This window comes from Carcharodon carcharias, chromosome 22 (assembly GCF_017639515.1).
Source record: "Carcharodon carcharias isolate sCarCar2 chromosome 22, sCarCar2.pri, whole genome shotgun sequence".
Classification (NCBI taxonomy): Eukaryota; Metazoa; Chordata; class Chondrichthyes; order Lamniformes; family Lamnidae; genus Carcharodon; species Carcharodon carcharias.
In genome coordinates this window covers 17,933,399-17,946,237 of record NC_054488.1, presented here as the reverse complement: position 1 = coordinate 17,946,237, position 12,839 = coordinate 17,933,399, and the positions used below count along the sequence as shown (strand labels likewise).

Here is a 12,839-nt window from a genome sequence, read left to right as displayed (position 1 = left end):
TTCAATGGCATTACCATCGTCCCCCACTATCAACATTCTGAGGATTACCATTGACCAGAAACTGAACTGGACCAGCCATATAAATACTGTGGCTACAAGAATAAGTCAGAGACTGGGAATTCAGTGGTGAATCTCTCACTATCTGATTCCCTAAAGCCTGTTCACCATCTATGAGGCACAAGTCATGAGTGTGATGGAATACTCGCCACTTGCATGTTTGAGTGTAGCTTCAACAACACTCAAAAAACTTGACACCATCCAGGACAAAACAGCCTGCTTGATTGGCACCCCATCCACCACCTTCAACATTCACTACCCTCACCACCACTGATGAGCAGTGGCAGCACTGTGTGCCATCTACAGGATGCAACTAACTAAGGCTCCTTCAACAGCACATTCCAAACTCGAGCTCTACCACTTGGAAGGACAAGGGCAGCAAATGCTTGGGAACATCACCACATGCAAGTTCCCCTCCAAGCCACATACCATCCTGACTTGGATCTATATTGCCGTTCTTTCACTGTCGTTGGGTTAAAATCCTGGAACTCCCTTCCTAACAGGGTGTACCTACACCACATGGACTGCAGCGGGTTAAGAAAGTAGTTCACCATCACTTTCTCAAGGGCAAATAGGGATGGGCAATAAATGCTGGCCAGCCCAGCAACACCCACATCCTGTGAAAGAATATTACAAAATATACCGGCAAATTATTACAGTGAGCAGTCTGATTCCAACATGTTCAGTAGCCTCCCCATTATGGGGGCACATCTCATGCAAAATTTTTTTAGAATTGTTAACAGTGGAAAAGTACTATGTTTAATTAATCGAGGAAAGCCAGCACAGGTTTGTTAAAGGCAAGTCATGTTTAACTAACTTGCTTGAGCTTTTTGAGGAAGTAACAAGGTTGATGAGGTTCTGAAGTTGAGGTGGTAGATGTGGACTTTCAAACAGTGACAGGAAGAGAAAGTAATAGTGAACCATTGATCTTTGGACGGGAGGAAGGTATACAGTGGAGTTTCCCAGAAACTAGGACCACTGCTCTTCTTGATCTATATTAATGATTTCATTTAATTGTTAAAATGTGTTAGGAAAAATGTAATAAAGGAAGCAGTGTCCTTCGAGGCATCTAGAGGCAGAGTCCAGACATGCCATTTTCATTTTTGCCTTTGCTAACGATCAGTGCAGGACCAACTGATTCAGTTGCTGTAAATAACACATATCCAACTTCTTCAGTGAGCTATCCTATTGTGGACTATTCAGCCACTTGGAGCATTGCAGCCAAGCCCGATCTTGCTTTGGCCTAACATGGCCGCTTGGGGAAGGTACCAGAGGGCTGGCAGCAACTGTGGAAGTCTTTACAGAAGGAGGGAATAAAATAGATTCATAATAGACATGAATTATCCAGGTTATGATAGGCTTTTATCTGCATTTACAACTTCAACATTTGTATATTGGATAATTCGGAAAGACGACACAATAGAGAGTAGTCAGGGGTAAGAACGTCGTCATGAAACCAATCACGCCATATTGTCAGCTCACGCAACTGAACACGCCCGACGCGGAGGGCACGGAAAATCTCGGCCATAGTCTCAGGACAAGAAATTGACTATTTAGGACTGAGATTAGGAGAAATTTCTTCACTCAGAGTGCTGTGAATCTTTGGAATTCTCTACCTCAGAGGGATGTGGATATTCAGTTGTTGAGTCAAGACAGAGATCTATAGATTTTGGGGCATTAAGAGAATCAAGGGGTATGATTTTAGAATGGGAAAGTGGAATTAATATAAAAGTTCAGTTATGATCTTACTGAACAGTGAAGAGGCTCAAGAGGTCGTATGACAAACTCCTGCTCCTATTCCTTATGTTCTTAATCGATGCCAGAGTTAGTGTTGTATTTTACAGAGTCTGTATAGTGTTGCACTTGTTTCATTCCATGCTGTCAATTAATATTAGTAATGACTTTCCCCAGGCACTTCATGGAAATCTCTTACCTCATGCCTCAGCTAGAACGGTTGGATGGGGTAAGTATGTTGAGATTCCTTTTCTAGATCAGATGAAAACCTGAAGTTGAATGAATTTGGATTAGGATTCTTTTTCTAGCTTTCTCCCCCTCTTCTGAAAGTGTAGGTGTACTCAGACATGGTTCCATAAGCATATGTAAAACTGAGCTAAATTATAAAAGCAAAATACTGTGGATGCTGGAAATCCGAAATAAAAACAGTAAGTGCTGGAAAAGCTCAGCAGGTCTGGCAGCATCTGTGGAGAGAGAAACAGAGTTAATGTTTCGAGTCCAATATGAGTTGAACTGTATGAGTAACATCACATCTGAGTCCAACATCTATTTGGACTGCTGAGCTCTAATTGACCAGCTCTAATTAACCAGGCTGAGCAGCCTGGTTCAGTCCCAATCCCTACAAATTGTGCTGTGTGTACATTCAGCTCCCATTCTGTGATATAGTGAGCTGATTTGGGGCACTGCTGTTGGCTGCAATTCTCCCGGGATGGCAGGGAAGGGAATTGACTACTTTTCCTGCTTCTGATGAAGAAATGCTGGAAAGTGTGGCTGATTTCGGCTTGGCTGTGATACCTGTCCAGGTTGAATAACTCAGCAATGATGACCATCAGGGCAAACCCATGAAGGGTGGTCACTTCAATGGGGCAGTGCAAGCTAGCTGGGATCTGTGGAAGCCTAACCTTACATGTGCCAGGAGAGGTAAGAAGAAAAACAAAATTACTTAAAATACCATAAATACCATATTGTCCAAACTGCAGAGTGGAAAGAGCAAAGCATTTAATGCAGCGGTCTTATCTTTAACATTCCAAAGAAAACAAAAAATCATCTTTATTAGCTGTGACTTACTATGTCAGACCCAGGATTGAATTGAAATAAGGTTTCAACATTTGGTATTCATTACTTCAGTCCCAGATTGTGCAAATAGAGTGAAGCTTACTTACAATGAATACGCAATGAATCTCTGATTGGATTTCCAGAAGGCATTTGATAAGGTGCCACATCAAAGGCTATTGCGGAAAATAAAAGCTCATTGTGTAGGGGTAGTATATCAGCCTGGATAGAGGATTGGCTGCCTGGCAGAAAACAGAGAGTATGTATAAATAGGGCTTTGTCTGATTGGCAGGATGTGACTAGTGGGGTCCTACAAGAGTCTGTGCCAGGGCCTCAACTTTTTACAATTTACATCGATGACTTAGATGAGGGGAGCAAAGGCATGCTAGCTAAACTTGCAGATGACACAAGGATAGATAGGAAAGTATGCTGTGAAGAAGACATAAGGAGTTTGCAAATGGATATAGATAAGTTGAAAGAGTGGGCAAAAATCTGGCAGATGGAGTATAATGTGGGAAAATGTAAAGTTGTTCATTTTGGCAGGAAGAATCAAAAAGCAGAGTATAACTTAAATGGAGAACGACTGCAGAATTCTGAGATGCAGAGGGATCTCGGTGTTCTCGTGCATGAGTCACAAAAAGTTAGTAAGCATGTACAGCATATAATCAAGAAGGCTAATGGAGTGCTATCTTTTATTATGAGAGAAATTGAACATAAAAGTAAGGATGTTATGCTTCAGTAATACAGGGCATTGGTGAGACCGCATCTTGAATACTTTGTGCAGTTTTAGTCTCTTTATATAAGGAAGAATGTAAATGCATTGGAAGCAGTTCAGAGGAGGTTCACTAGTTTGATACTTGGAATGAGGTGGTTGTCTTCTGAGGATAGGTTGGACAGGCTGGTCTTGTTTCCACTGGAGTTTGGAAGAGTGAGGGGTGATTTGATTGAAGTATATAAGATCCTGAATGGTCTTGACAAGATGGATGTGGGAAAGGATATTTTCTCTTGTCGGTGATTCCAGAACTAGAGGGCACTATTTTAAAATTAGGGGTTGCCCTTACAGATCAGAGATGAGGAGAAACTTTTTCTCTGAGGGTTGTGCAACTTTGGAACTTTGCCTCAGAAGGCAGAGGTAGATTGATTCCCTTGCCTAACAAGAATCTAACGTTCAGCAGGTCTGGCAGCATCGGCGGAGAAGAAAAGAGTTGATGTTTCGAGTCCTCATGACCCTTCGACAGAACTGTCGAAGGGTCATGAGGACTCGAAACGTCAACTCTTTTCTTCTCCGCCGATGCTGCCAGACCTGCTGAGTTTTTCCAGGTAATTCTGTTTTTGTTTTGGATTTCCAGCATCCGCAGTTTTTTTGTTTTTATAAGAATCTAAGGTTATTGGGGGTAGATGGGAATGTAGAACTCGAAACACAAACAGATCAGCCATGATCTTATTGATTGGCAGAGCAGGCTTGAGGGGCCAAATGACCTACTTATGTTCCTATCTTGTATGTTCGCATGATTATGTTGCTTAAATTAATAAAATATTGCTGCACATGTCATTTCCTCAGCAGCTTCTAAGTTATCCTAAACCATTTAAATAGGCTAGACCAGATTGAAGGGTGGATTTTTGTGATCCAGTGACATTCAGTCCAGTTTAATTAAGAACTGGTGTAAATCTAGCCAGAGGTGTAGTGCACTAGTAATAAGTAATTTTTCCAAGTCATCATATTTACATAGCTTGCAATGCAACATAGACCAGTTGTAGGAAGCTACTCCAGTATGGCATCAGAGAATCATATTATAGGTGCAATTTAAATGGATGTAGCCTCATAAAGGGGTGGTTGATTGGGAAATAATTCTTAACATCCGTTAGAAAGATTAAAAAAATCACAATTTTCCACAATGCTGATAAAGGAGAGGGGGAAAGACGTGACGGACAAAAAATGAAAACCTGTGTAGAAGTACCATGTACACTAGGGGGAAAGTGATGTAATAATATGTGGTACATCTACATAGGGTTTTTCCTTTTTACAACTCATTTCTTTCCTCTTTTTTAGTAGAGTGATCCAGCATCCATATCCACTTCATGCCTGTAAAACACCCTCACTAGGGCTATCTGTACCTCGCTTGTCCTGCTTTCTACCCTTAATTAGCACATTCCTTAGATAATATCACCCCCTTCAACACCTCTTTGTCTTTTGTCTATGACATCTTTTGGCTATCTCCACCTATCACTGGCCCTCTATCCAGCTCTACCTGTCCCACTCCCCCCCCTAAACCAGTTTATATTTCACCTCTTTTCTATTTTTACTTAATTCTGTTGAAGAGTCATATGGACTTGAAACATTAACAGTGTTCCTCTCTGCAGATGCTGCCAGACCTGCTGAATTTTTCCAGGTATTTTTATTTTGGATTTCCAGCATCCGCAGTTTTTTGCTTTTATTTTATAGTAATGATGTGGGAGCTGCTTATAAGAACAGTTGCCCCTTTAGGCACCCCAGGGTAACAATTTGTAACATGCCTGCAATAAGCTGAAGTGCACCAGGGTAAGGACTGAAGAGAACCTTGCAGCCACTGGCAGTGTCCTGACTGTACTTTGGGTCCAGATCAGCTTGCAGACTGCAACACTACCCTGCCACAGCCTCCCTGGTGAATGGTAGTGTTGACAAACATTGTGTCTCAGACAATTCCACTGGCCTCCTATGGTGTAACCTAGCTTGCCTGAAACCCATTTATTCTTCTTGCCCCTCTCCTTCCTCCAAGTAGCACAAGTAAAGAGAGATTTTTATCAGGATACTCATTAAAGACTGTTAGCAAACATGTTTGTGCTGAAACTCATTACTACAAAACCATTTCACCTGGTGAGGTTAAAAAACAGCAGCAGCAAAAATTGCACCCTACCCTGTCTCTTGCGGCCCAACACTATTTGTGTAACTTCACTGAGATGACAGTATTGGAAATACCACACTGATACTGCAGCAGACACTTTGCATTAAAATATTTGGTGAATAATTGGTCTTTGTTGTTCTGCTGTAGGCTCCTCTTAACCCATCCAATAACAAGAAGCAGAATGTTCCAGTTATGCAGAAAACACCGGCTAGCGGTAAGTTACTTTGTAGGAATTACTAAAACCCTTGAACCTTTGACTTAGTTTATATAATCGTACTTAATTCCTTACTTATCCTCCGAGGGGAAAAGGGCACCTCCATCATCTTCAGTATGGAAATTCACCTAGAGACATTATTCCTCTAGCTCACTAGCCTTCCCCACCATTCATTTAGAAGTAAAGGTCTTGTTTTGCCAAATCTTTGATCATCTATGTTCTACTTTATTGCACTCAATACAAAGAAAATCAAGTTTCTTAACACGTTTATTATGCTTCCTACATTATTGCCTTTTTCTTTGGGTAATTCAGTTATGTGGCTTTTGAATGTTTAGTTGTTAACATTCTTTTTAGACTTTTTTTTTTGCAAATTTCAGTGCAGTCCTCCAGTTTTAGGCTGAAGCCCAATTCAGTTGTCAGGCGACCTTTGTTCAATTTCAGCAAGTTCCAGGTTCAGCATGTTTATTGATGCATGTATCCCAGGAAAGTATTGACATTTGTACATGTCATCCTTCAATACTGCACAGCTTCTTTTAATGTTAAAAAATACACATTGCCCCAAAGATAGCAAGAAGGGATTCTCATTATTGTATGAGATATGTAGGAAGGTTGTCCTGACGACATGGAAGTTGAAGTTTTGTTACTCGGAGGTCACCTGGTGCTTGGGTTCTGTCAAAAGCTATTTTATTCCAGCATTGTGTGAGGCAGAGTCAGCATGTGTCCAGGAGCACTTGCAAAAGATACCTGGCTGACTGGAGTTCTGCTTCATCTGGTGTGTCCAGAGTGGGGAGCTGTAGATTCTCTGGGACTCAAGCCATATCTTCCAGCAACACCCACAAATCTGTTCAATCTCAGGGTCTACAGATAAGTGGAACTGTGCACATGTCAGAGCTTTCCACCAGTATTGGTAGGAGTGACCACTGCACAGTCCTTGTTGACCAAGTCCCATTTTTATTCTGAGGACACTCTTCATCGTGTTGTGTGGCACTACCAAATGCTCAATGGATATATTCAGAGCAGATCTAGCAGCTGAAAACTGGGCATCCATGGGGTCATCAGCAGCAGCAGAATTGTATTCCACCACAATCTGTATCCTCATGGCTCAGCATTTCCCTCATTTTACTGTTACCATCAAGCCAGGGGACCAACCCTGTTTCAATGAAGAGTGTAGGAGACCAGGCCCGGAGTAGCACCAGGCATACATAAAAATGAAGTGCCAACCTGGTGAAGCTCTAACACAGGACTGCTTGCATTCTGAACATTGGAAGCTGCATGCAGTAGGCAGAGCTAAGTGATTCCACAACCAATCAATTAGGTTAAAGCTCTGCAGTCCTGCCACATCCAGTCATGAATGATGTTGGACAATTAAGCAACTAACAGAAGGAGGCTCCACAAATATCCCCATCCTCAATAATGGGGGAGCCCAGCATATCAGTGCAAAAGACAAGGCCAGACCATTTGCAACCATCATCAGCCAGAGGTGCCAAGTATATGATCATCACAGCCTTCACCTGAGAGCCCCAGCATCACAGATGCCAGTTTTCAGCCACTCACTCCACATTGATATCAAGAAACAGCTGAAGACATTGGATACAGCAAAGATCCTGACTATTGTGCTGCAGATCTGTGCTCCATAACTAGCCATGCCCCTAACCAAACTGTTCCACTTCAACTACAAAACTGACATCTACCTGTCCACGTGGAAAATTGCTCCCAAAAAGCAGGACAGATCCAATCCAGCTGGTTATCACTCCATCTCTCAATGATCAGCAACGTGACAGGAGGTGCCGCAGACAGCACTATCAATAATATATCTGTTAGTAGATGTTGATAAGAAATAATTGTAGGGGAAACATTTTAATTGCACTATCAAGCGGCACTTACTCAACAATAACCTGCTCACTGATACTCAGCTTGGGTTCTGCCAGGACCACATGGCTTTAGACCTTATTATACCCTTGGTCCAGACATGAACGGAGAGGTGAATCCCGAAGTGAGGTGAGAGCGATTGCCCTTGAATTCAGCCAGCATTTGACCATGTTCGGCATCAAGAAGCCCTAGTAAAAATCAATGTGAATCAAGGGGAAAACTCTCCATTGGCTGGAGACATACCTAGCATTAAGGAAGATGATCCTGGTTATTGGAAGCCGATCATCTCAGCCCCAGGACATCACTGTAGCAGTCCTTCAGCATTGTATCATAGGTCCAACCATCTTCAGCTGCTTCATCAATAACCTTCCATCCATCATAAGACCAAAAGTGGGGATGTTTGCTGATGATTGCATTATTCATTTCCATTCTCAACTCCTCCAATACTGGAGCAGGCTGTGCCTGCACGGAGCGAGATCTGGGCAACATTCAGGCTTGGGTTGATAAATGGCAAGTAACATTTGTGTTAAACAAGTACAGGGCAATGACTATCTCCAGAGGGAATCTAACCATCTCCCCTTGTTATTCAAAGTGAATGTCAACACACAGTGGCAGCACTGTGATCATCATCGAGGCCCTCACCTGGGGGGTTATCATTGACCAGAAAATTAACTGGACCAGTCATATAAATACTGTCCACCATCTACAAGGCACAATATTCCGACAATAGTACTGAAGACTTATGCTCCAGAACTTGGCACGCCCCTAGCCAAGCTGTTCCAGTACAGTTACAACACTGGCATCTAAATGGCAATGTGGAACATTGCCCAGGTATGTCCTATACATAAAAAACAGGACAAATCCAACCCGGGCCAATTACCTCCACATCAGTCCACTCTCGATCATCAGTAAAGTGATGGAAGGGATCATCAACATTGCTATCAAGCGACAGTTGCTTAGCAATAACCTGCTCACTGATGCTCAGTTTGGGATTAGCCAGGATCACTCAGCTCCTGAGCTCATTACAGCCTTAGTTCAAACATGGACAAAAGAGCTGAACTCCAGAGGTGAGGTGAGAGTTACTGTCCTTGATATGACGGCAGCATTTGACCGAGTATGGTATCAAGGAGCCCTAGCAAAACTGGAGTCAGTGGGAATCAGGGGGAAAACTCTCTGCTGGTTGAAGTCATATCTAACATAAAGGAAAATGATTGTGGTTGTTGGAGGTCAATCATCTCAGTTCCAGGACATCACTGCAGGAGTTCCTCAGGGTAGGGTCCCTGACCCAACCATCTTCAGCTGCTTCATCAATGACCTTCCTTCCATCATAAGTATCAGAAGTATGATTGTGCAATGTTCAGCAGCATTCGCGACTCCTCAGATACTGAAGCAGTTCATGCCCAAATGCAGCAGGACCTGGACCAATATCCAGATTTGGGCTGACAAGTGGCAAGTAACATTCGCCCCACACAAGTAGGCAATGACTATCTCCAACAAGAGAGCATCTAACCATCACCCCTTACATTCAATGGAATTACCATAGCTGGATCTCCCATCAGTAACATCCTGGGGGTTACTATTGACCAGAAACTGAAGTAGACTAGCCATATAAATACTGAGGCTACAATAACAGGTCAGAGGATAGGAATCGTGCAGAGAGTAACTCACCTCCTGACTCCCCAAAGCTGTCCACCTTCTAGAAGGCACAAGTCAGGAGTGTGATGGAATACTCTCTGTTTGCCTGGATGAGTGCAGCTTCAACAACACTCGAGAAGCTCGACACCATCTAGGACAAAGCAGCTCGCTTGACTGGTAACCCATCCACAAACATTCACTCCCTCCACCATCAACACACTGTGCACCATCTACAAGATGCACGGCAGCAACTCACCAAGGTTCCTTAGACATCACCTTCCAAACCCATGACCACTACCATCTAGAAGCACAAGGGCAGCAGACACGTGGGAACACCACCACCTGGAAGCTCCCCTCCAGGCCACTCACCATTCTGACTTAGAAATAAATCAATGTTCCTTCACTGTTGCTGGGTCAAAATCCTGGAACTCCCTCCCTAATAACACTGTGGGTGTACCTACACCACCTGGACTAATGTGGTTCAAGCTGGCAGCTCACCACCGTCTTCAAGGGTAATTAGGGTTGAGCAATTGTCAAGAAGTTATAATAATTTTTATAATGTTATTGGAATTTATTGTAAAGTAGAATAATAGTGGGGTGTGTGTGTGACTTAATTGAATTAAAGGCAGCTGGTCTGAAGGCTTTGATGTATCAGAAGATAAGCTAAGTTTGAAATGTTAAGTAGGTAAACATGGGAGAAGTTTAGAATGTAAGATGTAAAGGGAACATTTGCATTTTCAAATAAACCAGCCTAGATTGAATTCAAAACAGGGGGTGAAACGTTACACCTAGCCAGGAGAAGTTAAGGAATAGTGTGTTTATTTTTCTTAACAATTACTGGTAAAATTGGTACTTTTGATGGATTTTTATTATTAGAGAGGTAAAGCCCGTAGGCATAGTGAAATAATGGGAATTTGCATTCAAAGGGGAAAATGTATAAAGGAGAGAAGGCTGTGTGTAAGGGCAGGCATTCTAAGATCTAATACAAGTGTGAAAAGCCTCCAGCATCTAAGCCTCAAGCTGCTGTCTACAAGGAACTGCAGCTGAGAAAAACTCACTTTGAATTCGACTGTTTAAGAGTATTTTGAGTTATTTTGCCTGGGTCTTTTAAAAATCTGTGTCTCATTGTTGCCTTAACAAACGTTTAACTGGAGTTTAGATTAATTAGGGGATTTAGAAGTTATCATAGTAATTTGTAGATCTATGTATGTGCTTAAAATTATTTCTTCTATTAATAAAAGTTTAATTTAGTTTTGTAAGAATCCTCTTAGATTTGGTGGCCTTTTTACTTAATCCAAAGCTCGTATCTCGAAACAAATGCAAATTGCAAATAGTTGTGGCAGCTGCTTCAAATTTCCCTCTGGGATTTGGGCAGCTTGACATTTACCATCCGCCTGCCATAACAGAATAAATGCTGGCCTATCCAGTGATGTCTACATCCCATGCATGTATAAAAAGTTAGGAATATGATAGAGTACTCGCTACTTGCCTGGATAAGTGCAGTTTCAACACTCAAGAAGCTCAACACCATCCAAGACAAAGCTGCCCCCTTGGCTGGCACTCCATCTATCACCTTAAACATTCACACTCTTCACCACTGGCACACACTGGCAGCATTCTCAGCCACTTTTAAGATGCACTGCAGCAATTTGCCCAGGGTCCATCAACAGCACCTTCCAAACCCATAATCTTTACCACCTCAGAGGACAGAGCAGCAGGCCCAGGGGAACACCAGCACCTGCAAGTCCCCCTCCAAGTCACATACCTTCCTGAGGTGGAAGTATATTGCCGTTCCTTCACTGTCGCCAAGTCAAAATCCTGAACTCCCTCCCTAACAACAGAGTGTATCTGTGCCACAATGGACTGCAGCAGTTCAAGGAGGCAGCTCACCACCATTTTCTCAAAGGTAATTAGGGATGGGCAACAAATGTTGGCCTAGCCAATGATGCCTACGTTCCATGCACAAATTAGAAATAGCAGGTAGCACTGTGATGATTCCTGGTTCGTTTTCACCCAGTCTGCCTCTGCTTTGTTGAAATGTCAGTTGTGTCAGGCAGACCACAGCATCAGACAAGAATAAGCAGCGAAGAGTAGAACCACCTGAATGGAGTTGCCAATTCTAACTGGATGTATTCCCAAAGTTTTAATCCTGTGATCTCCTGCCTTCAACTGGTCCATCCATGCTCCTGCCATTGGTCACTCTGCAGGTCTATCTTTGTGAAGCACCACCTTCTCATACTGATTGGAAAAACAAGACTCTCCCTCACCTGATTAGTGAAGCTTGTTGGTCAAACAGCTTTTTGTTCTCCCATCTCCAATACTTTTAAAATTAATAAATGAAAGTTAGTTTCCAAAAAATGAAAAGGAAAAGCAATTTAAAAAAAAATCCTTGTGAGCTCCAGCAGTTATTGCTTACTGCAATGTCCTGGCGATTAATCTTTAATTCCTGCAGACCCCAGGACAATCCTGGAGTGTGGCAACCCTGCACTTCTTGCTGAAGTGTATTTACCAGTCACATAATCCATCACATCAGTTACGGTGTTAAAATTAAAGACATTTTTTCATTAACAGTCAGGCTGCCAATAACCTTCGCTCCCTCAGTCTAATTCCTGGCCTCAAAAGTATAATAAATAGCATAATTATCCATCATTTGGCATTAACATATCAACCCCAGAATGCATCCCTTGATATTCGTTCTCTATTAACTTCATTAAGTTCTCATACTTCTATCGGCATTGCATTGTTGTTTTCTAATCCTTTGCTAAAATTAATCCCTTCCTTTGTTTAAACACTTGTAGGTTCCCTTGAGAGTACGCAAAAAATTGCAAGCTGCATGATGGATTTTGAGTCCCAAGTGGAGGATCTGCAACAATCACTAGCCGAAAGGTAGCAACTCCTTTTAAACTGAATACAACAGACTTTGAAATGCAATGCATTCGTTTGAACCCAGATTTCCATGCTCCTCCCTCCCCCGACCATGGAATTTGGCAGCAAATTGAGAGATGAGCTGTATACTATGTCTCAATTGGGTCTTTATTTATCTTGGTGAGCCAAGTGACTCACAAAGAGAAAGATGGATTAAAAGCCATTTCCTCCTGAAATTCTTATGAAAGCAACAAGTGCCATCTGATAAAGATTTGAGTTATCTTAATCAGATTTGTGCTCCATTATAGATGTTGTAATTGATTTAAACGTTTTCTTGGTTTTTCCACGAGATATTCCTTAGGCTTTAACATTACCAGCCAATCCCAGAAGTGGACCTTGCATCCTCTGTGATCAAGAATGCACCATTCACTGCCTATTTCTACTTAAACAATTGCATCACGTAGGAGTTGTAATTTGGAACTCTGCTGCATGTGTCACTATCTGGCATCAGATGTACCGTGATATGTATT

At 42.3% G+C, this 12,839-nt stretch overlaps 1 protein-coding gene across 1 annotated transcript in view; it reads left to right on the top strand.

The window, feature by feature from the left end:
• Positions 1–12,839, top strand: part of LOC121293760 (leucine-rich repeat-containing protein 49-like) — an 85,970-nt gene that overhangs the window by 56,858 nt on the left and 16,273 nt on the right. Inside the window, exons 12-14 of the mRNA XM_041217051.1 lie at positions 1,969–2,020; positions 5,874–5,940; positions 12,243–12,330. Of these exons, the coding sequence (XP_041072985.1) occupies positions 1,969–2,020; positions 5,874–5,940; positions 12,243–12,330 (207 nt within the window). The remainder of the gene's footprint in view (positions 1–1,968; positions 2,021–5,873; positions 5,941–12,242; positions 12,331–12,839) is intronic.